Source organism: Physeter macrocephalus, chromosome 9 (genome assembly GCF_002837175.3).
Source record: "Physeter macrocephalus isolate SW-GA chromosome 9, ASM283717v5, whole genome shotgun sequence".
NCBI classification, from domain to species: Eukaryota; Metazoa; Chordata; class Mammalia; order Artiodactyla; family Physeteridae; genus Physeter; species Physeter macrocephalus.
The window spans coordinates 22,668,229-22,692,301 of record NC_041222.1 but is presented as its reverse complement, the minus strand read 5'-3'; the positions used below and the strand labels follow the sequence as shown (position 1 = coordinate 22,692,301).

The following is a 24,073-nucleotide window of genomic DNA, read 5'->3' as shown; positions in this document are numbered from 1 at the left end:
GATCCTCCCGGACCGGGGCACGAACCCGTGTCCCCTGCATCGGCAGGCGGACTCTCAACCATTGCGCCACCAGGGAAGCCTGATAACAGCATTTTTTTCTTTTCATTTGAGATGTCTGATCTTTGGCAAATGAAATCAGAATTTTCATATGTAAACCAAACTTACTGGCACGTGGTTAGAAATGATTAGCGAATGCTTTCTAACTAGTTAAGAATTACATTTGCTGAAAACTCAGGTCTTTCTCTTCTTGTTTAGTGTTATGCTGCTTAGTTCACTCATATGTGGGAATCCTTGAAGGTAAGGATTAGAGTAGTTGAAGAGTTATGAACAATGGCTGTGAATTAAGAAATATTCCACTGTTTGTGGAGCAGCAACTTGACCAGCTAGCCTTAGAGCCAGACTGACAACTTGGGCCAATACTGTTTCAATGTGAATCGATAGACAATAATAATTTGTAAAAGGAATGAGCGTCTTCAGGCTTGCAGATCCATATGGAACCTGATGAGGACAAGCAGAAGAAATGTATGGCCCTCAGTTAAACATTCTTCATAGTTCAAAGAAGGGCGCTCACTCACAGCTTGTGGTGCGTGAAGAAGTCATCAGAAAGCTCCAGGAGACTGGATCTAACTTGCAGTCAGCTGTGGAGACTACAAGCCTTGGAAAGAACAGACTTTACACAAGAAACCCAAAGGCCACAAGCCTGGGCCAGGGCGATGACCTGGCAGGAAGGCATCAGTTTTCACCTTAAAGGAGTGAGGACGACTGTGACCCTCACAGCCCCCTCTCCATTGGAGGATCAACACGCTTTTGTCAGCAAGACGAGATGGACAGTAAAACATTTGCAGTGAGGTTTTCTTGATTCTTTTTTGAGGTAACGGCAAGGTGCTGCAACAAGGTGTGTCACCCGTGGGCAAGCAAAGTTCTTTGGAAGTCAATTTTATTCACTTTCAGAAAAAGATGTCACATGAATTTGGATTAGAAAATAGGATATTAAGAGGCTTGTTCTTCCGGAAATGCAAGGAAAAGAAATAACCCTTCAATGATAATTTTCTGGATCTGCCTCTTACAGCAAAAGATACATATCTTTTCCCGACAGCACCTTCTCCAAGAGGTAACTCACACCCTCCTTATCTCCCTCTAGCTGGGACAAGTTCATTCCCCTTCACCCACACCTCTCGTTTTTTCCTGTAAATAAACGTTTATGTAAAAAATTTCCTTTGTTAGACTTCTTTGGTGGACCATGTTGTCCTCGGCAAAAGTGGTTGCCGAAGAGTTGAGGAAGTTGGGGTACCTTAGACTCCCGGCACTTTGGGGTAATTTACAGACAGCAGCATCCTGTGACCCCACCAACCCAGGACTCACCTTCCTGTCCCAGCTGCCCCCTTGGATGCCAGGGTCCTGAAAGGAAGAAACCATGTCTTATTTACTCAGCCTTGTGTCTGCAGCATTCAGCACAGTCCCTGTCACCCCAAATGTAAATTAATATGTGAGACGTGACACCTGGTGCCTTTTACAAAACAAAGATTCTTTGTCCTAAAGGGGTCCTGAGTTGCAATTCAGAATTTTAATGTGTGTCTGCCTTAGTGTGAGGACTAATGTTTAAGTGTGACAATAAGGTGTTAATTTGGCTGAAACACTTCTTTTCTTCCTTTGGTGTTAACGGGTAAATGAAAAATAATGTGATTCTAACCTCTTCAAAGCCTTTTCTGTTTCAAATACAGGAATGTGTTTCTGCAGATTGGGGCATTTCAGCTAATAGTTTAGCTGGATTAAAAAAGAAAAAAAGCTTGAGTTATCTGAATGTTGCTACTATGATTTAGGCATTTATTAAGTTGGGGATAAACAGCTAAATTTAGATTTACTTATGATTAATTTGTTTGATGTAGTTCCTTGCAGAATAATACATGAACTACAATTTGGAATGTGACAGATACATACTATTTTTTGAATAACTTTTAAAATATGATTGCTTCCTGTGCATATTGCAGGAAGAAGATGTAATCCTACCTCTCCTTTATCATAAACCTCATTGGAGGGGGAGCTAGATGGAAGCCAAGCTACTTTTGCTGAACCCCTGGATTCTGGATCTGTATGTACCGGGGCTGGAAAGGGGTTTGGTTGAAGACAAGAGTAACTGCCCAAACATGTTGCTAGAAAGAAATCTACAAACACTGGTTGGTTTGACTTGTGTTTCAAAAGTATGAGCTGCTGGCCTGTACAAGCAACCAAAGTCTTAGGTCCTCGGTCACAGCAATGCCAGGGTTTACATTTTTTCCGGATAAAAACAAGTTGGGGTGGGGTGCATTCTTTGTCTAACATGTTGCCAGTGCATGAATTTTGCAGAGGACTCAGCTTGCTCACATTTAAACAAAGCTAGGCTAACAGAACATAAAGGACACACAAGTAATGTACCAGAAAAATGATCCTTATGAGTTTCCTGTCCCTCCCATCCTCTGGGAAGGTTTACCTCTCTATTCTTGGTTTGTGTTAAGTCATAATGTTTTGGAAAGCCCACCGCTATCACCCAGAGCTACATGGTAAGACTTAAACCATCTCGCCACTTACTGATAGAACTTGAGAAGGGTTCATTGGTGCCAGGTGGTGATCTTTCCTTCATTCTCTTTCCAGCCTCTTGCCTAAAAGTCCTAGAATAGGCCGTGGAGCCACCAAGGGTGGTGGTCATGTCAAGATGATTCCCATTGGTAATACCAGGAAGATGCAGCAGTTGAAGCCTGAAGGAGAAAACCCAGCCCTCCCCTTAGAATAACACACAGGGACCCCCCACCCCACCAAAAACACACTCAACCCCGACACACACACTGAAAACAAAACCCTAATAACAACAGAGAAAAAAGTAGCTGTGTGGTGGTGTAAAAAGTTCCTTTTTGCATTTGTCATTCCCTTTGCCTGGAAAACACATTAAAAAACTTCTTTTTACAGGTGTCAAAATGGTACATCATAACCAGCCCTCACTACCTGGATCCCTCTTTGTTCCTCTCTTTCTAATTTTCTTCCCTAGTCCCGTTTCTTTTCTTCCAGTATTCTTTTTTTCTGGAGGCAGTTCCACTGTGGATCCCTTTGCTTTTTTTCTTCCTTACTTTCTTTCTCCCTCTACTACCACCATCTCTCTCTCTCATTCATCTCCTACTATGTCTCAGGTATTGTTCTAGGTTCTAGGGATAGAGCAGTGAATGAAGCCTAGAAGACCCCTGATATTCTGGAACTTATATTCTGGGGGGGGGTGTAGAATAGGGGAAAAAACCAAAAATAATACATTTCAGGTAATAAGAAGAGCTTTGAAGGGAATCAAACTGCGTAATGTGATAGATGACCTGGTGGTTGGGAAGGGGAAAGACTGCTTTAGATAGGATGGAAAGTCTGTTGGGGGGAAAAGGGATTAAAATTTAATTGAGATCTATATTATAGGAAAGATTCAGCCAAGAGAAAAGTATTCCAGACAGAGAGAATAGCAGTGAAAATTCCTTTTGTAGTAAGAACTGCTGTAACAAGTCCGAGGAAGTTAAAGAAAGCAGGTGTGGCTAGAGCCTGGAGAAAAAGGATGGAAGTGGTTAAGAAATGAAGTTTTGCAGGGGCAGGTCACATCTGGCCTGGGAGGTAATGTAGAGGTTTGTATTTTATTCTAAATGCAATAGGAAGCCAGGTCCTAGCAAAGGGATGAATTATTTATCCAGAACACTGACTATCCATTGTTTCGTTCCTTTGTATTCTCCATAGGCTGGTCCTATAAAGATTTCATGACGGTGGGGCAGACATAAAGGATTTATTACATAAGGGAGTTTGGGACACACAACAGCTGACAAATGTGAGACCCTCTGCTTCACTCTACATCTTTGTCTACTTCCTCCATCTCTCTGAGCTACCCATTCCTACATACTTATGCCACCTGGTCCTTGTTTCTTTTTGCTAAATTCATCATTTGCCTTTATATTTTCATCTGTTTTTACCCCCAAATTATTAACATAGATTTTTTTTTTTTAATCACTCATCCATGTTTCTACATAGGTTGTTAGGGAAGAGATCAAGAAAATTTGTTAAATTTTAAACCAAAAATCCCCATTCATTGCAGAGTGGTGTCTCACAGCAATGTTGTCATCCAAGTACTGTAATGACCTGGAAGCCACAGCACATCTCCACTGCAGTTATATTAAGTACTTTAAAATTATATTTCCAATCATCTTTGATGTAGTTCCAGGGTTTTTTTCCAAACAAAATCCAACCTAAAAAAAACAGTGCCAGTTAATGAGCATTTCTCAGCAAACTCATTGTAGCTGGGATAAAAATATCCAAATGGATCATGTGACTTAAAATTACCCAATTTTATATTGTGTTACAGTAATTCACAATGCATCACAGTGTATATAAAAACCCCACAGTAATCAAATCCAAAGAGAACGCCTCTTTACCCAAATTAAGGTACCAATTAAATAAATTCCCCCAAATGAGGACTGTATCCAAGGTAAATTAAATTAATCCTATCATTATATTCATCCTACTTGTATTCTCCAGTTGCACTATAGTATTCTCACCACTTTTTTATAAAAAAAAGAAAGCACAATTCAAATGTTTCCATTTAAGAAGTATAAGATTCAGTTATGAATTTTTAAGCAAACAGCCCATACTTTTGAATGGCTCACACCCCACAATAGTGTGAGTGTGTGTGTGTGTGTTCGATACTATTCACCACATCAGAAAAACTCATCTGTAGAAACAAGAGAACGACCAGTTTTCTCAGGATGCCTTGGTGAAACGGGTGCATTTATTTGAACCGATAAGTCTATGCAAATACAGTCAGTCACCATAGGGAGCTTCTTAGGCCTGACAATAATTTAACTTCTGAAAAGTATGCAGGACTGTTAGAGGCCTTTACCCTCCTGGTAAACTATGTCCCTTGGTATTGGAAGGGGACTTCAGTTCTCCCCTAGCCCTCTGCTTAGGATTAAATGAGAGACTTCAGCTTTAATTAAATGAGAGACAGCTGTCAGCTGTCCTAATCCAGGACAACATACACAATTTGGACTGCAGGAATGAGAGACAAAAGGAAGGGCGATCTAGAAAGTGGGTAGGCATAAAAGTGGGTAGGATGTCTGCTTCTGCAGAAAATGTCCAAGGATGGCAGACTCTAGTTAAGATCAATGGGGGAAGATGTCTTAGTGTGTAGGTAGAGAAATAAGACAAGGCAAAGATGACTTTAGCCATCGAGAATGAAGGAGTCAGGGGAAGGAATGTCTGCGTGTGGTAGACAACTGAATTAGAAAGAGCAGAAATGGAAACCAGCAATGATTCTGATCTAGGGCTTGGCCAGCTTACATGTTTTGTCATTGGACACAAACTTTTCATGAGGAGATCCAATCACTAATGCAACAAACTCAAATGAATTCTAGGTTGAGGGCGGTTCAATTCTCAAACATGGGGCTGAACCAGTTACTGGAAGAGGAGAGATGAAGGGGTGGAATCTGAGAATCTCAGTAAGTCATCTAGTAGCTCTAGTCACTTTGGACATTCCTGGGGGATACATAACAGCTCACTATAATAACACAACACATGTTGATACCTGTTTGTTCCCCAAGACCAACACCACAGTGAGTTTTTACCATCTTAGCTTACAGAGACATTATTTAGTCCAGGTTACAATCAGATTTCACAAAAGAGAATTTGACTACATAGATATTTATAAAATGAATGCAGTTAAGAAAGAAGTACAGGGGCTGGAAGTCAGAAAATCTATTACATTCCAGTCCTCTCTGCTGCTGTTCAGCTGTGTGAACCTGAAGAAATCCTTTAACATTTCGGGGCCTGTTTGTTCATCTATAAAGTGTGGTGATGAACCCCTGTTACTCTCTGTGTTCTCGAGCAGATCCCAAGGTGTTAGCTCACTGTGGAAACTTAAAAGCAAAGGGAAGATGTGGCACTGAAACAAAGTTGACAGCTGCTTTCACTCTAATATAATCATCCATCCCCACAAAGGGACAGTCGGCCACTGGTTTGATAAGTATTGTCAAATGAAATTTACTTGTAACTTTTGAGAAGAGTAGTTTTCAGATGCGAGTCTTGGAATAAGCTCAAGAGGAGTCTCAGATCATTTCCAGTTGAATGAACAATTCTTATTTGGGGTTTGGTTGGAGGTGGGGCTAGATGAAACTGAGCTGCATATCCTTCCGAAGTCACAAGGAAAAGTCAGCCTTTATTCTAGCAGTGTTTGGTCTGGAACAGCTGCTCCATAGGTGTCAGCCCTATGCCCCATATCATACTTTAAATAATATCACTAACACCTTTATCCAAAATACACTTGAGTTTCATATGCTTATTATAGGAGAGAGAAAAACTAATATTCACCAAGTGCCCTCTGTGAGATAAGCACTTGTTAGTGTTTTACATACATTCTGTCATTTAATCCTCAAAGCAACTTAAAAAAGTAGATATCACTGTCCCCATTTTACAGGTGACAAACCTGAGACTCAGAGTGCTTATGACTTGCCCAAGTTCACACCACTAGGACATAACAGAGATCTGAAATAAAAATTCAGGTCTTCTGACTTCAGTCCATGCTTTTTCTTCTATAACATCATGCTACATAGAAGAAAAAGAAGTGAAGGTGAATGATTAGCCAGCAAAGTTAGGGAAAAGGATATGCTATTAGTAAAGAGCTCACCCATTCTATATCATTCTGCAATGTCCAACTTACAAAGAATCAGATTATGATAAAAATCTTCAATATTAAATCACTACTAAACATAAGCAATCTGACTTTGATGATCCAGAAGGTGCTTTCAGATCTTGCTGTGCCTTAAAGTTCTCACAAACAAAATTGATTATCAGTGCACTACAGATGTGTGGAAAAGAAAACGCCAGGTAACAAAAGCTGGGTCACCTGCCTCCAAGATGCCGGGCCCTGCGTGGCTTTTATTACTCCAGGTCAAGGAAATGAATAGAATCCATCAACATGGTCCTGCCTCTTGGGACATATATTCTAAACATACAACCATTCTTATTCCCAATGAGAAAGAAATCATTGCAAAAGAATCTCACCTTTCACCAAATTCTACGCTTAAAATCCTAAACTGGTCATATCACTGTGTACAATACTTTTGGCGGTCACAAACTCTGTCTGAAGCAGAGCGGAAAACAACTGGAGAATATAAGTGGTATTTAAATGCCCTTCTTTGGGTGGGTCAGACTGCATGAGGCAGTGTGGCTGTGTGGAGGGTGAGAGGTCTGGACCCACGGTGAACAACTTGCTCCTGCCAGAGAGTTACCAAAGCCAAGGTTCTTGACTTGTATGTTCCTCAGCCATCCAGTGTCTATATCCCTAGCAACCCTACGACAATGAAATATCTGCAAGCAACCATGTCCAAATAAAGAGCTCAATAGTTGAATCTCCAAGAAGTGGCCAATTTCAGAAAGGCATTTCTTGGCAGGCTAGAGCAGACTTGGGTGAAAGTTGTACCGAAGGCTGGAGAAGAGCCCGATGTGTTTCACGAGATTGGGCTCCACCACATAGGCCCGCTCCCCCTTGGCCCTCAACAGTGAGTAGAGTGCCATGTCCTTGCCGAAGCCCTTGTGGCAGTACACCTGGGACAGGTAGGTGAGGGTCCGCCGGGCCGCCGGGGCAGGGAAGAGCATGGCCGGGGTGCAACACTGTGAAGCAGGGACCACACTGTACAGGGAAGGACTCAGCCGCCGCAGCTCCAGGAAATAGTGCCGGCCCACCAGCTCCACCAGCCCCATGCTATACAGGGAGAAGAAGAGCATGACGGGCCAGCTAAACCCCGGCCGGCTGGCAAACCGCATGTATATCCAGGTTAGTAAGGGCCCCAGCAACATGCCGACACCGAGCCACTCCAGGATCCTCATGGGCTCTGGGTTGATGTAGTGCTGGAGCCTCTCGGGGTGATAGAGCTTTAGATAAAGGGCATCTCTGAGGTGCGGCTCGGAGAAGCGAGCCCGCAGAAGGTGCTCCAAGACTGGGAAGATCTGCTCTTCTGGAACGGCGTCGTCTTCCACCATCAGGACGTAGTCTGGGCTGTAGGTCTGCAGGGAGGACTCCAGGCAATAGACGTAGTCCTGCTTCTCTTTCTCAAACGAGTTGGTCGAAGGGTCGTCGCCATAGTCATCCTCCGTGCCCTCATAGCGGTTGGCCACAGGGACATACTTGGACAGCAGCTTGGCATCGAAATGACTCACACTCCGCTCCACGTTGCACAGGAAGAGTTGGTGCCCCTCACACTGGGGGCCGCATTGTTGAAGGAGCCGGTGGAACTGGGACACCACCTGCAGGACGTAGTGGAAGCCAGGCTGCCTGTCCACAGTGATGATGGTGATGACCAGCCAGGGGCGGGGAGTGGCCTGCCAGACAATGGGCACCGAGCCATTGGCAGAGGGCAGCTCCTCAAAGTAGTGGAGGGCGGCTTCACCCTCTTTCAAGCTTTGCTGCAGGAACTCTTGGCTCATTTGGTTCAGGTGCCAGTGGCGCAGGTAGAAGTAAGAGTGCAGAAGCCGGTGACAGGCCAGGGGGGCCAGCAGACCAAAGGTCACCACCGTCAAGGTGAAGAGCTGGACAGCAGTGCTGCCCCAGGAGAGCCGCCTCAGCCTCCGGAGGAGCATGGCAGCTGGAGAGCTTGAAGTGCTCATGAGGGCGACTTCTGGTCAGGTCTGGTCCCAAGAAAACACCATCCTGGACCTCAGGCCAAAATCAGTGCAAGGCAAACCTAAAGAGAGAAAAGTAAAGAATGGTACAGGGCTTTAAAAAATCCAGGGATGGAACTCGGCACATGTCAAACCAGAAATTCTAATTCTAGGCTCTGTAGCTACTAGAGACTTAAGTATTTTCTCCAGTATACTCTTCTTTGGTTGTATTTGTTAATGATCTCTGGGATTCTTAGATCATTTCTATGAGTAATGAAACCTTGGTGCATCCAACCAAGTCTTCACACCTACAGATGCTTAGTTAAGGTTTACAGTGTCCCAGAAAATCACCAGATAGGCTAGCAAAATCATTATTTCAATTCATCAGCTACATAGCCACAGGTTCTTAAAACAGACGCAAAAAAGCAAGGCACAAAGGAAAGACACATTTAAAGTAAGTTCCAAGGTAAGTACATTGTAAGTACTTGTGGACTAACGGTGCATAGTAGTTTCTGAAAACTTTTTTGCACATCCCAAACAAGAAAAGGACTATTTAGGATTCCCTGAAATGTCTTTATCAAGATCGTCCATTCCTATTTCTCTAACCTCATGCAACTACACTTAAAATTACATGTTAATTTAATCCTGATTGTTCTTCCGTTTTATATTTTACAGAATTGCCATGGGAACCAGTGAGAGAAAGGATCTCTCCCCCATATTCAAGAGAACTCTAGAGCCCCAGACTTTGGGAGGGGAGGAAATATCGGAAGGAAGATCTATAAGCAGCTTTTCAGTGAGGTAGGGAGAGGGTAGGCAGAGATGAAGATGAAACAGAAAGTTGCCGCAAGCCTGGTCCAGGAAGGAATGTAGTGTAACATCATCTCTCAGAGTACAAGCCTGAGGTCAGGCACATGCTGGAGTGAATACCAGCTCAGCCACTCGGTGAAAGGTCACTTCACCTCTCCACAGCTTGGATTCCTTACCTCTAAAATGGAGGTAATAATAATACCTATCTCACAGGGTTACTGTGAAGATTAAATGTGTTACAGAGCAAAATCATACAGAATAAAAATGCCATTAAAATATATCCATATCCGGACTTCCCTGGCAGTCCAGTGGTTAAGACTCTGCACTTCCACTGCAGGGGGCGCGGGTTCAATCCCTGGTTGGGGAATTAAGATCCCACATGCCACACGGCGAAGCCAAAAAAAAAAAGTATATATATATATATATATATATAAAATCTCCCCATATGTACAAACTTAGTAATATTTTAGGAGTAAGTAGGTCTAACAATCTGAGGGACAGTCCAGTGGTTAAGACTCTGCACTTCCACTGCAGGGGGCGCGGGTTCAATCCCTGGTTGGGGAATTAAGATCCCACATGCCACACGGCGAAGCCAAAAAAAAAAAGTATATATATATATATATATATATAAAATCTCCCCATATGTACAAACTTAGTAATATTTTAGGAGTAAGTAGGTCTAACAATCTGAGGGAAAACAGACTTGCACCCAAAAACAGAACTAAAAGGACAAAGCCAGTATAACTCCAGTATGGTCAATGCCAAACTAAACGGTGTCTATAGAATAAAAGGTAAACCTCTTACCTCAGAAACATGATAAAGTTTGCACATATTGGGAAGAAAATGGCCTAGCTTGTGAGTTGTCTTGAAGAAGGACTGCCCAGGTACCATATGAGGTTGTTGTGGTGCAGTCTCTAGTGCTCTCATACATTCCCCCCTTCTTGGGCACACAGAAAGACCACATTTCCTAGCCTGCTTTCTTCCAGGTAGGGTCATGTGACTAGGGCTTGCCAGTAAAATGTGAGCAACATGACAGTTATGACTTCTGGAACAAGGTGGTTGAGAGCAGATGTGCCTTCTTGACTTTCTCTTTCTCCATCTGCTGACTGGGCAGCCTTGGTTGATCTAGAGGAGGGAGGAGCCACCAGATGGCGGGAGCCTGGGTCCTTGAATGACTGCCTGGAACAGAGGTCCCTCCTACATCTCACCTCCCAGCACCCGCCCAACCTAGAGTGGGCTGTGTTGTGAGTAAAACACAAACCGTTGTTTCTGGCCACTAATGATTTTTTGACTTGCTTATTATTACCCTGCCATTAGAGTTGTGTAGAATACCAAACTTCTCTCTATGGCATGATGACATAGTAACTCAAGAAAGTAGAATGATAAGTCTCATTTCAGCAACAGCGGCAGATTATATTGTGGGACCCCAGAGGTGAGACAGACTCGCCCAGTACTAGTAAGAGATCTGGATAGTTTTAAAGAGGGAAATAAGCAGGGAGAGGTTTGAGTAGTATGAGACCCCAGGTCTGCTGTTATGTGGACTTCCAAAGACCTGCAGACTTGCTGCATCGCCCTGTGATGTTCAAGCCAATGGAGTTAATAAATCACGTGGCTGCACATCCCCATGGCCTCGCCAGTTCCGCATCACTTCCAGTGGAAGCCAAGGGCTGAAACTGGGTTGAGCTCACACTCTACCTTAGTTGATCTTGGGAATGGAGTCATTCAGGTGGCTTCCTGCTCACACTGTTCTCCCTACCCTTGCTATTACCCAAGAGAGCTGTAGGAACAAAATACAGTCAATAAGATAAGGCACACAGCTCAGAAAATGCCAGGCACATATTAAGTGCTAAGATGACAATGCGATTATGATGGAAATGCAGAGTTCAGTGTTTGGTGTAAAACTACCATCCTATCTCCTTCAATACCCTATTCTAGTGAGTTTTTGGTAAAGCGAGAATGTGACACATGCACACACATAGACAATTATCATTTAAGAATATAAATCTGATCATGCCACTCTCCTGCTTAAAACCCCTCTTTACCTTTCCGTTGCTCTTTTAATAAAATCTAAACATCTTATCGTGATCCAAAAGGCCCTTTATGATCTGGACGCTGCCTTTCCCTGGCATCTTGTTCTACTGCCCTCTTTTCTCTGTATGTTCTAGACTAGCAAAGGGCTAGATAGTAAATATTTTAGACTTTGTGGGCTACACACTGTCCCTGTTGCATATTCCTCTTAGACTATTTCTTTTTTTTTTTAACTCTTTAAAAAAATGTAAAATCTATTTTTTAGTGCTCCAGCCACATCAAAACAGGCTGTAGGAAAACAAACAAACGAACAGGCTGTAGACCAAATCTGGCCCGCAGCCCATAGTTTATCAACCCCTGCTCTAGACTAGCACTGTCCAATAGAAATATAATGCAAGCCACATATGTAATTTAACATTTTCTAGCAGCCACAATAAAAAAGTAAAAAGAAACAGATGAAATTAATTTTAATAATATATTTTACTACAACACATCAAAACTATTATTTCAACGTGAAACCAATATAAAAAATTATTAATGAGGTATTCTACATTCTTTTTTCCATACTAAGTCTTTGAAATCCAGCGTGTATTTTACATTTACAGCATATGTCAATTCAGACAAACCACACTTTAAGTGCTTAATAGCCACATGCAGCCAGTGAGCAGGGCAGCTCTGAACATGCTGACCTTCTTTTCGAACATCAACTATGCTAAGCTCTTACCCATCTCCTGGCCTTTGCTCATGCAACTCCCTTACCCTGGAACATTCTTATTCCCACACCTTCCTTGTCTCTTCACATAGATAGCTTTTCCTCATCCCATAATACAATCTCCTAGAGGGGCCATCCCTGGCCTGTGTTATCTTAGGACCTACTAAACAAGTACTCACGTATTTTGCATTAGCAAAATGGGAGTATAAATTGGCACAACCTCTGTAGAATTAATTTAGAAATAACTAACAAAACACACTAATGCTCAGCAATTCCATTTCTAGCATTCTTTCCTAGATATATATTCTCATGTGTGAGAAACGACTTGTAGCATCATTTGTAAGAGCAAAATATTGCCAAGTGCCCGTCAGTTGCGAGTGAGTCAAATAAACTATGGTACCTCCAAAGAATGGAATACTAAGTACCCATTAAAAGTAAGCAAACTCACAAAGTAACTGCCTTATAGTTTGAGGCTACTAATTCTATTTATTTTTTTAACTAGTTCACACTTTAATTTCTTTAGTTTTTAGCTAATGTCCTTCTCCTACGCTAGGATCCCATCCAGGTGGTATACATTCTTAATGGTGAAGTGTTAACATATCAAATTATTCATTTGGGAAAACCAGTATATTTTCTGTATTTAATTATAGAAAATTCATGTTGTTTTTTGAAATCTACCTGCCTCCCCCCCCCCAAAAAATCCTCCTAAGGGTCTCAATCTGGTTTACTTTTTTTTTTTTTTAATTGCAATGTTAGGTCTACGTGCAAAAATATAAAGTACTGGGTTGGCCAAAAGGTTCGTTCGGTTTTTTCCGTAAGATGGGTCTAGTAGCATTTCGTCGTTAACTTCATTCGAAACAATGTTGTTAGATTGTATGTGACAGCTGTCATATCAGTGTGCATTTAAAAAAAGACTTATCAAAATTGGTGAATTTTTGGGTAGCCATTTTAATACCGAAGGTGGAAGAAAAAAAGCTACATTTTCGGCATATTATGCTTTATTATTTCAAGAAAGGTAAAAACGCAACTGAAATGCAAAAAAAGGTTAGTGCAGTTTATGGAGAATGTACTGTGACTGATGGAATGTGTCAAAAGTGGTTTGTGAAGTTTCGTGCTGGAGATTTCTCACTGGACGATGCTCCACGATCGGGTAGACCAGTTGAAGTTGATAGTGATCAAATCGAGACATTCATTGAGAACAATCAACATTATACCACGTAGATGATAGCCGACATACTCAAAATATCCAAATCAAGCGTTGAAAACCATTTGCACCAGCTTGGTTATGTTAATCGCTTTGATGTTTGGGTTTCATATAAGTTAAGCGAAAAAAACCTTCTTGACCGTATTTCTGCATGTGATTCTCTACTGAAACGTAAGGAAAACGTTCCGTTTTTAAAACAAATTGTGATGGGCGATGAAAAGTGGATGCTGTACAATAATGTGGAACAGATCGTGGGGCAGATGAAATGAACCACCACCAACCACACCAAAGGCCGGTCTTCAACCAAAGAAGGTGATGTTGGGTATATGGTGGGATTGGAAGGGAGTCCTCTATTATGAGCTCCTTCCGGAAAACCAAACGATTAATTCCAACAAGTACTGCTCCCAGTTAGACCAACTGAAAGCAGCACTCGACAAAAAGTGTCCAGAATTAGTCAACAGAAAACACATAATCTTCCATCAGGATAATGCAAGACTGCATGTTTCTTTGAAGACTAGACAAAAACAGTTACAGCTTGGCTGGGAAGTTCTGTTTCATCCACCATATTCATCAGACATTGCACCTTCGAATTTCCATTTATTTAGGTCTTTACAAAATTCTCTTAAGAGAAAAAATGTCAATTCCCTGGAAGACTGTAAAAGGTACCTAGAACAGTTCTTTGCTCAAAAAGATAAAAGGTTTTGGGAAGATGGAATTATGAAGTTGCCTGACAAATGGCAGAAGGTAGTGGAACAAAAGGGTGAACACGTTGTTCAATAAAGTTCTTGGTGAAAACAAAAAATGTGTCTCTTATTTTTACTTAAAAACTGAAGGCACTTTTTGGTCAACCCAATACATAGTGATTGTAGGTTAACAGTTGCATGTTTAAAATGTATTTTGCCTATATGTTTTTACTGAATGTTTATTTCCTATTCCAAGGCAAGTATGAATATGTGGCAAGATCACACACACACACACACACACACACACACACACACACACAAAGTAAACTCAGAGAGAGACCAAGATGGCAACATTGAAGGCTCCTTACCTTCCTTCCTCCCATTGACTCATCGAATGTACATGAGGAGAAATTCCTTCTGAGAGAAAACCAGAAATTAGCTGAGTGACTCCTACACATCAGGCAAATGAGAAAATACCCATGTCAAAACAGTCAGGAAAGGCTAAGACATGCTCTTTCCATAAACCCCACCCCTGGCACAGTGCCAGACAATTGGGAACAACACCCTGAGGAGTGAAGGGTTTGGACCACATACCCAGAGCCCCAACTTTTAAGACTCCCACCTGAGGGACAGGCCCCCAAACACGTAACTCTGAAAGCCAATGTGGCAATACATCCATAAGACCAACAGGACTAGCAAAGAAGCTGTTCTTAATGGGTATGTGAGCACTCTCCATTGCTGAACCCCCAGGGCTCAGTGTTGAGGGAAAAGGCAAAAACCGCCCATCTCCCACTCTTTCCCAGGTAGGGATTTGACTGAATACTTTACAAGCTTCTCCCTGAGGGCCTGGCTTAGTTGCAAACAGCCAGGACATCAGAAAAGAGATTGTTACAAATTTAAGCATTTTCAGCACCTCTGCCCTCTAACCAGTCCAATGTCCTCTGAATTCTCAACAATGGGGCTCGGTGGGGGGGGACTCCAGGGGCTCTTCCCAATCTTCCCACTTAAGAGATTTGGAGAAACATTTCTCCAGATTGGGGATGAATCTCTCCCAGTCCTCACTGACAGTGGAACCACAATCTTGGTGCTCACTGTCAACATTTCTCAGCCAGCTGCCTCACCTCCTATAAAGTCCTTTTGTTAACTGCTTCTCACATAATTCTTTTACACTGTAATAACCTTAACCCTGCTACTCTTCTCCCCCCACATCAATGATGAAGTCCCTCACGACTGCTTACCACTGACAAATCACCTCCTGACCCCTGATGATGATCTGCAGGAAAATCCTTTTTGTAACACTGACGTCTTGTGGTTCACTGATGGTTCTTATTTTAAAAGTGACATTGGCAAATATTGTGCTGTGTGTGCTACTGCAACTCCTTTTGATGTTGTTGAGGCAGCATCTTTACCTATGGCTACTTCAGTCCAACAAACTGAATTATATACTCTTACAAGGGCTTGTACTTTTAAGCCAAGAACAAAGCTGCCAATGATTTATACTGACAGCAGATATACTTTCAGAGTAGTTCATGATTTTGCAATGTTGCGGAAGAAACGTGGCTTCCTTACTTCAAGCAGAAATAAAATTTAAAATGGCTCCCATGTTTAGAAATTATTGGGTGCAATACGTTTACCTGGCACGTTAGCTATTAAGATTCTGAGGTGTTCTAAACTTGACTCTCTGGAAGCTAAGGGAAATCACCTTGCTGACATTTCTGCAAAAAAAAGGCTGCCCTTAAAGAAACCCTCAGCAGCCAAACCTCTATGATGGTCCAAAGGCTCCCCAAATGGTAACGTAGAAAAACTGGCTAGAGAAGCCCAACAACTGGCTTCTGAAAAGGAAAAACAAGTTTAGAAATTCAACAACTGTTGATTTGATAAAAAGAGAAATCTCTGGTTAGGAGCGAAGAATAACCCAATCCTAGCAGAGACACTGAAATTCCCACTCCTCGCCACTGTACATGCATTAAGCCATAGGTCTACTGACAAAATGATAACATTCATGAATCAGTATTGGTGGGGAAACATTAACAAGGCTACAAAAAGTGCCTACACCTCACTGTCCCACTTGTTGAAGTACAAGTGGGAAGTACTGGGAAGTCTGTTCATAATGCTCCTGGACATTTTAAACTGTCTAACAGATGATTAGATGTCTGGCAAATGGATTTCATACAACTTCCTCTATTTTGTGGATATAAATATGTTTTAGACCTGGTCTGTATATTTTCATACTGAACTGAAGCCTTCCCTTGCTGACAGGCTGCTGCCTCTTCTCTGGCTAACGCCTCTTGAGAAAAGATTATCCCTACTTAGGGAACTCCTCTTGAACCTCATAATGATTGAGGAACCTATTTTACTGGTCAGGTACTTTGGCAATTCTGCACTGTTTGGCCAGTTTTACACTTTCACTATGCTTACCACCCTCAATCCTCTGGTTTAGTCAAATGTCCTAATGTCATTAAGACTCAATTGAAGGGACTTCCCTGGTGGTCCAGTGGGTAAGAGCCACTTCTCTTATAACTCAAAAACTCTTACACTTTGAGATAGTCCCAGGACACCCAATGAACCTGGCTCCTGCTTCTTTTGACTCACAACTGATAAAAGGAGAGATACTGCAATAGTGTAGAGGCCTATTGCTCCTATTAAAAATATCCATGTGTGGTAAAGCAATCTTTTCACAGTGCACTCTAGGGAGATGAAAACCTTAAGCATCACGTCTTGCAACCTGGAGATTTTGTCTATTGCAAAAGTCACCTCCAGAAAGACTCTCTCTTCAACCTCACTAGAAATGTCCCTATCAGGTAAACCAACCCTTGTGCTGCCAAACTCCAAGGAATAGACTCTTGGATACATGTGACACAACGAAAGACAGCATAAAATCCTGACTGGACCTGCACATCATCTGGTGACCTGAAAGTAAAGATTTCCCAGAATTGAAGCATCTGATGAGACAGCTTTCTCAAGATATCCAGACTAGGCCTGTTGGAAGTTTGTTGCCAAATCACTGAAAATGACAACACTTCAAGTAATCTCTAATGTTTATGATCTTTTTTTTTTTTTTTTTTTTTTGTGGTACGCGGGCGTCCCTCTGCTGCGGCCTCTCCCGTTGCGGAGCACAGGCTCCGGACGCGCAGGCTCAGCGGCCATGGCTCACGGGCCCAGCCGCTCCGCGGCACGTGGGATCCTCTCGGACCGGGGCGCGAACCCGGTTCCCCTGCATCGGCAGGCGGACGCGCAACCACTGCGCCACCAGGGAAGCCCGATGATCTTGATAACATATAGATTTTATACGAAAAGTGCCTGAGAGTTCTCCCTCCTACCCCTCCTTGTTACTTACATGTGACCTCAATAGATTCCTAATCTATTCCCTCCGACATGAGATACTGTACCCAGGAAAGGTATTTCCTGACATTGAGGGACATAAAGCCTCTGAAAGTAGAAAACCTGACACTTCATCAGCAATGCTTTCAGAGAAAGATCTTCATCAAAAGGAGGAAATGTAAAAAATTATTAAACAGAAAATTCAATTAAATTGAGTATGGAGACCAGAAAGAGGAGCTCTCTTGCCCTGTGATGACAGCAGAGCCCAAGAGGAAGAAAAAGATTCTTCTTTCCTGGCAAGGACTCAGCCAACAATAAGCCATGGCTGTTTATTTACTATTGCCCTCCAACTTTCTTTTCCCCTCCATAAAAGCACTTGCCTTCCCTTGCTGTGCAGGGACTTGCACATGACTCACCATGGTTGCAGACCCTGAATTGCACTTCTCTGCTGATCCCAAATAAACCCATCTTTGTTGGAGAAATAATTGCCAGTCTATTTGTTTTAGGTAAACACTCCCAACCAGAAATAATGTCTCTTTTTCCTCAAGTGCTAAGGCCCTTTACATGAACTTTCATCCAAGGACATTCATTTGTCACTTTCTACTTTAGACTGTATCTATTTACAGTTACCACTTATTAAGCTCCTACTTACATAACCAAGTTCTGTACTGGACTCTTAGGTATATTTCTTCTGACCAAAAGAGCAACTCTCAAATAGTAATGGAACTAATCTCATTTAAATGAAAAAGAAAACGCTACCAAGTTGAAAGCAGGAAATTCAAACACAGGAAAAATTTCAAAGCCTATGCTATTTTCATGATGCCTGCTGCCTTACATGGCTTTTTTCATGGCCCTTGATTTACAACCCAATTTGCCTTATAAATCCCTCATTAGTGGATTCAGTCTAATTTATCTTTGATACCCCTCACAGACCCAGCACAGTATTCTATGCATAGAAAAGTTTTCATATTTGTTAAGCAAATAAATGATCTTTATGGGTCTCAGTTCCTCAGCTATAAAATTGGGAGTATCAAAGACTCCCAATTTAATGTGCAGACATCAACTTACTTGGAAGTGCTTGCTGAGCACTTATTATGTGCTGGGCACTGTTCTGAGCATCTCATTGATCATCATAAGAAGCCTATGAGAAGTACTATTATTAAGTCCATTTTATACCTGAAAAAAATTAAGGCACAATTAACTTGTACCTTAGGTTAACAAAGCTTTAAATGGGTAGCAAAACTTGAGATCCAGGCAGACTGGTTCCAGAACTCATGTTCTCAACCAATACGCAATATTGTCTCTGCATGGATCGAGAACCCAAGAAAATCAGCTGAAAAACCATTAGAAATGGTAAAAGACTTTCAGAATGTGTTCAGTAACAGAATTAATATGCAAAAATAATATATAATATTATACACACACTACATATATACACTGATTGCTTTCATCTAATCAAGACAATTACTAAATTAATCAAAGGGATAAAATATCTCAGTCAAAATGAAAAAAAAGAAACCAAAAATATCTAAAATAAATTTTAAAAATATGCAGAATATACACACCTATAAAATTCTACTGAAGGACATTCTAAAAGTGTAATAAATTGATAAAAATAACATTTTCCCAGCTGAGAAGGCTCACTAATGAAAGAAGAGATGGAGGTCTCTTTCTCCAAAATTAATCTCTATATTTAACATAATGTCAATCCAATTTACTTCAAGAGGGAGTGGGCCAGTACAGTAAATGGGCACTTTCATATAAATTGGTGGAAACTTTGGAGGGAAAGTTGGGATGGTATCTACAAAAATTTTATATGTGCATCTCCTTTGACACAGAAATTCTACTTCTAGGAATCTACCCTGCATAAATGCCAACACATGCTACCAAACATAGACAAGGAATGTTCACAGCAATTTTGTTTGTAAGTAAGAAAGAGAGGGAGAAAGAGGTGGAGAGGAATAGAGGACAGGGCAGGGAGAAGGATAGACAAACTACAGGGAAAGGAAATGGCCAGCAATAGGAAACAGATGTTTAGATAATTACACATGGGGATGATATGGAGACATTAAAAAGAAAAAGAAAGGTTTAAATATACTGACATTTTAAAAGTCTTAGCTAAACCTCTGCTGTGGACTGAATGTTTGTGTTCCCCCCAAATTCAGATATCAAAATCCGAATCCCCAATGTGATGATATTTGGAGATGGGGTATTTAGGAGATATTTAGATCATGTTTGTGGAACTCTTTTGCTGAGATTAGTGCCCTTATAAGGGACAGAAAAGAGCTTGCTTCCTCTCTCTCTTCTGCCAGTGAGAACATATCAAGAAGGTGGCCATCCATAAACCAGGAAGAAGGCCCCTTATCAGAACCCAACTGTGCTGGCATCCTGATCGCAGCCTTCCAGACTCCAGAACTGTGAGAAGTAAATGTTTCTGCTGCTTAAGCCACCCAGTTTATGGTAATTCGTTATATCGAACCAGGTAGTTTGAAAAAGTCTCTAAGGGGGCTTCCCTGGTGGCGCAGTGGTTGGGAGTCCGCCTGCAGATGCAGGGGACACGGGTTCATGCCCCGGTCCGGGAAGATCCCAAATGCCGCGGAGCGGCTGGGCCCGTGAGCCGTGGCCGCCGAGCCTGGGCGTCTGGAGCCTGTGCTCTGCAACGGGAGAGGCCACAACAGTGAGAGGCCCAAGTACCGCAAAAAAAAAAAAAAAAAAAAAAAAAAAATCAATGCAAATTGTAGAAAAGTATACATAGTATGATCATTTTATTTTTAACGTGGAGTATAATTTAGTGAAGGAGAGATGAAGGTATGCAGGATGGAGGTTTCCTGTTTTGCCCTCTACACTTCTCAAAGAGCATATATTACTTTTATGATCATTGTTAAAAGTTTAATTCAACAAATACTGAGTCTTGTACCAGGCACTGGAATAGTGAACGTGACACTCAGGGGTCCTACTCTCAGGATAATTTTTGATAATTATCAAAAATCCAGTAGAAATACAAACATGATTTGTTTCTTTTGGTGGAACAGGAGGAGGCTGGTTAATTTGACCAAAGTATTCTAAAGATAACCTGGAATTAGTACTAATAAAAACTGCTAGGAAATGCTCGCTTTGCTGGGACATATACTAAAACTGGAATGATATATTGAAGATTAGCATGGCCCCTGTGCAATGATGACATCAAGTTTATGTAGTGCTCCATAATTTTTTATTGTGATGGTGGTTATATTTGACAAAATTCATCAAAATATACATTTAAATGGTGCATTTTACTGCATGGAAACTATACCTTAATAAAACTGATTTTTTAAAAAAGCCAGGAAGGTGATACTAGATAATATGATATTAAACTTGTTATAAAACTTCAGTAATTAAAATAACATGGCACTGGCACCAAAATATACTGATAGACATATGCAAAAATCTACAAACAGATATAAATATATAATAATTTAATATACCATAATTGTAGCAGTCTAAATCAGGGGTAAAAAATGAACTTAATAGCTTTGTAGCAACTGGCTAACCATTTAGGAAAAGTAATTAGCTCTCCACTTTACAACTTAAACTAGAATAAATTACACATTAAAATTTTTAAACCAAAGCTTAAAAGTACCTGAAGAAAATACAGGAGAGTATTTATACAAACTTGGGTTAGGAAAGGCCTTTCTCAGCAAAATACTCGAGCAGAAACCATAAAGAAAAAAGAAGAATAGAGCTGAATGGCCAAAGATGAAAAACTGACAAAAACATTAAGTAAATTGGGAAAGACTGTGCAACATAGATGACAGAATTACTAGCAATATGTAATATATAAAGAGCGCTTAAAAATCAGGAACAGAAAGACACTGCAACTGAAAAAGGGGCAAAAGAATTAATAGTCAATTCACACACAAATGCAAAAGGCCCACAATACACAGAGGAAAAAGAGTTGATTCCCCCGGGTAATCAGACGTACAAATTGAAACAATTTGTTTTGCCCACGTTACTGGTTTAAATGTGTATGCAGAGAAATTTTTAAGATATCTAGGAAATCTCAACAATCTAGGAGATGAAGTTTTAAGTTATCTTTAGTTTCTCCTTTACATTTTTCTGTTTCCTGAATGTTTTGTAATAAGCTTATCCTTTTAAAAAATTCTAATTTTAATGATGTTAGACAAACATGGTTTTCTCTTCTCACCTTCTAAAATACCTGGTGCAGTGCACTCTAGAAATGCAACCCTAAAAGCCAATCCGCCTTACAAGGTTTAGTTCTCTAAGGGAAACGCGCACACACGCGCGCGCACACACACACACACACACACACACACACCTGCAGGTTTTGCTAATGATCGGCATAGTGAGATCATCATTGGATCCGCCCTTGTGTCCCCTCACCTAGGGGAGAAAAAGGGACAAGCAGGGGACGCCGGGGTTGCACCCACCCTCCAATGCTGCGGGCGCAGTGCGACACTGGCAACGCCCGCACCCAGAGGCCAGGAAGAGGGCGAGACGAGCCGGGGTGGTCCTAACTATCCCTCATGGAAAGAGAATGGCAGCGGAGGACCAGAGTGGATCTAGTGTCTGCCACTGACCTTGGGGAGTCCCCGCCGCGCTCGGGTCTCAGTTTCCCCACCCGTAGGAAGAAACTAACAGTCTCAATTGCCGGGTTGCCTCCCTCGGTCCGGTCTTTCCGGGAGCTGGGAAGGACGCCTTCCTCTGCCCGGTTGCCCTTCCTCGGTCTCGGGGCTGCGAGGTCGCCCGCAGAAACCGAACGCCGCAGCAGCGCGTGTATCGGCGCGCGGGGCTGACCCGAGGGGCCGACGGGCGGCAGAGGCAGCCACGAGCGGGCGGCCATTAGGCGATCCTCCCTTAGGCTGCTCGGCCGGACCACGCTGGGCAGGAGCTGGGTCTTACCTGGACTCGCACACGCCCGGCTACCGCCTTTCTGTCGGCCTCGCGGCGCCACGGAAGCGGGCGAGGGGTAGGGAGGCAAGCTCGCTGCGACACTCAGTCATCCCTGCGCAGATCCCGGCCCTGGCCGCGCGGGGGACGCCCTTTTGGGGTCCCCGCAGTCCTCCGGCAGGAAGCAGCCACCGCCACGAGCGGGGCCGCAGCGAAGCCCGCCCGCCCAGAGAACACCGCCGGGACCGCAGGCCCTCCCAGGCTGACGCCAGACCCTGCAATTGCTCTCCGCGTGCCAGCTGCAGCAACCCTAATTCTTTTTCCCTCGCTCTGGAGACATCTCCGGGGTGGGCGCTCCAGTCATGATGCCAAGGGGGCTGAGCAGATCGTGCGCAGCGGAAACCTACCCGGTGGGGGCGGTCAGCTCCGTCCCCTGAGCACGCTGAAGGCCCTTGCTGGTGTCGCCTCGGCTATCTGGCTCATGCCCATGGAGGAGCCATCGCCGGACCCTGAGGCCTCGGAGGAGCGGGCGCAGCCGGGTGCGCGCGGAAGCCTCACCTCCTGCGGCGCAGCTCCGGCGCGGGGTCCCCTCGCTCTGGCAGGCCATGTGACCTGAGAGCTGGGGAGCGACTGCAGCCCCCAGAAGCCAGCTTTGGGGAAAAAGGACGGCAAAAGGCGCCAACTGATGGTTAGAAAGGGAAAAGCAGGCTCAAGGCAAAGGAAGTTGAAATGCTGGAAGGATTAGGTATCTGCAGTGTTCACAGCCCCAGCTGGCCATTAAGCGTGTTCTCTTAATTGTGGGAGGAGATTTGGGGGGTTTTTTGGTTTTTTTTTATGTGCATTCTTATTTTTTTATTTTTATTTTTTTATTATTTATTTAACATCTTTATTGGAGTATAATTGCTTTACAATGGTGTGTTAGTTTCTGCTTTGTAACATAGTGAATCAGCTATACATATACATATATATCTCCTCCCTCTTGCGTCTCCCTCCAACCCTCCCTATCCCACCCCTCTAGGTGGTCACAAAGCACCGAACTGATCTCCCTGTGGTATACGGCTGCTTCCCACTAGCTATCTATTTTACACTTGGTAGTGTATATATGTCAGTGCTACTCTCTCACTTCGTCCCAGCTTACCCTTCCCCCTCCCCGTGTTCTCAGGTCCATTAGGAGATTTGTTTTTGCCAATAATAAAAATAATAGCAGACAGCACTTCCACCCCTAATCCCCACTGTACCCCGCGTTATGCTAGATACCGTATGAAAATTCCTCTCACTTTACTCCTGTACATGAGAGACTGTCATCCCCAATTTGTAAATGAGGAAAAAATATTTGAGAAGGTAATTTGCCAAGTACAATACTCCAAAAGCCAGAATTTATAAATAAACAAACAAACAAACAAACAGAAAGGTTTGCTCTAATCAAATTACCTAGCCAGGCATGGGAATTAGGTCTGTGGCTCTTTCCACTCACCTGTCAGTCTCTCCCAGGAGTGGCTTTGGTGGTTCATTTGAGTCCAAAGCACCCTCAACACTTAATTTTGGCAGATAGATAGTCATAGTCATCTTACAGATGGAAAAATTGAGGTTTAGTCAAAGGAATGATCTTGTTCAAGTGACAGAGCTGGTCAGCCTAGCTTAATACTTAATAATGAAGTGGTTATTTGCTGGCACTGTGCAAAACACATAATTCACATTATTTTAGTGATCACAACACTCTTATAGAAGCTACTATTTTCATTCTGAGTTAAGAAAACAGGCTCAGAGGAATTATGCGTTTGTATAAGG

General features: G+C 42.6%; 2 protein-coding genes and 1 non-coding gene across 12 annotated transcripts in view; 1 reads left to right on the top strand and 2 right to left on the bottom strand.

The window, feature by feature from the left end:
* The window catches only part of ALDOB (aldolase, fructose-bisphosphate B), a 48,061-nt gene extending 46,684 nt beyond the window's left edge, over positions 1-1,377 (bottom strand). The window contains exon 1 of the mRNA XM_055087061.1: positions 1,363-1,377. The gene's annotated coding sequence lies outside the window, so the exon portion shown is untranslated. The remainder of the gene's footprint in view (positions 1-1,362) is intronic.
* PGAP4 (post-GPI attachment to proteins GalNAc transferase 4) lies at positions 7-22,938 on the bottom strand. Of its 10 annotated transcripts, XR_008618189.1 has the most exons (5): positions 22,298-22,671; positions 14,446-14,494; positions 7,048-8,726; positions 2,566-2,732; positions 7-1,398 (listed from the first exon to the last, which is right to left on the bottom strand). XR_008618189.1 is itself a non-coding variant. In XM_028493745.2 (4 exons), exon 4 carries the CDS (start codon positions 8,647-8,649, stop codon positions 7,438-7,440), a length of 1,212 nt encoding a protein of 403 aa, XP_028349546.1. In that variant the 5' UTR covers positions 8,650-8,726; positions 11,146-11,227; positions 14,446-14,494; positions 22,693-22,938; the 3' UTR covers positions 4,254-7,437. The 10 variants fall into 10 exon arrangements, 9 of the variants coding, with proteins under 9 accessions (XP_028349546.1, XP_007119604.1, XP_007119608.1 ...); XM_028493745.2 differs by lacking the exons at positions 7-1,398; positions 2,566-2,732; positions 22,298-22,671 and adding exons at positions 11,146-11,227; positions 22,693-22,938 and having other exon boundaries at positions 4,254-8,726; XM_007119542.4 differs by lacking the exons at positions 7-1,398; positions 2,566-2,732 and adding an exon at positions 11,146-11,227 and having other exon boundaries at positions 4,254-8,726.
* On the top strand, positions 20,506-20,609 carry LOC112065571 (U6 spliceosomal RNA). The gene has a single exon (XR_002892107.1). It is a non-coding gene; the product is annotated as a U6 spliceosomal RNA (small nuclear RNA).
* Positions 22,939-24,073: the final 1,135 nt, after the last annotated feature.

Coding starts and splice junctions, on each gene's coding strand:
- PGAP4 (XM_028493745.2), bottom strand. CDS start 8,649: ATGAGCACTTCAAGCTCTCCAGCTGCCATGCTCCTCCGGAGGCTGAGG.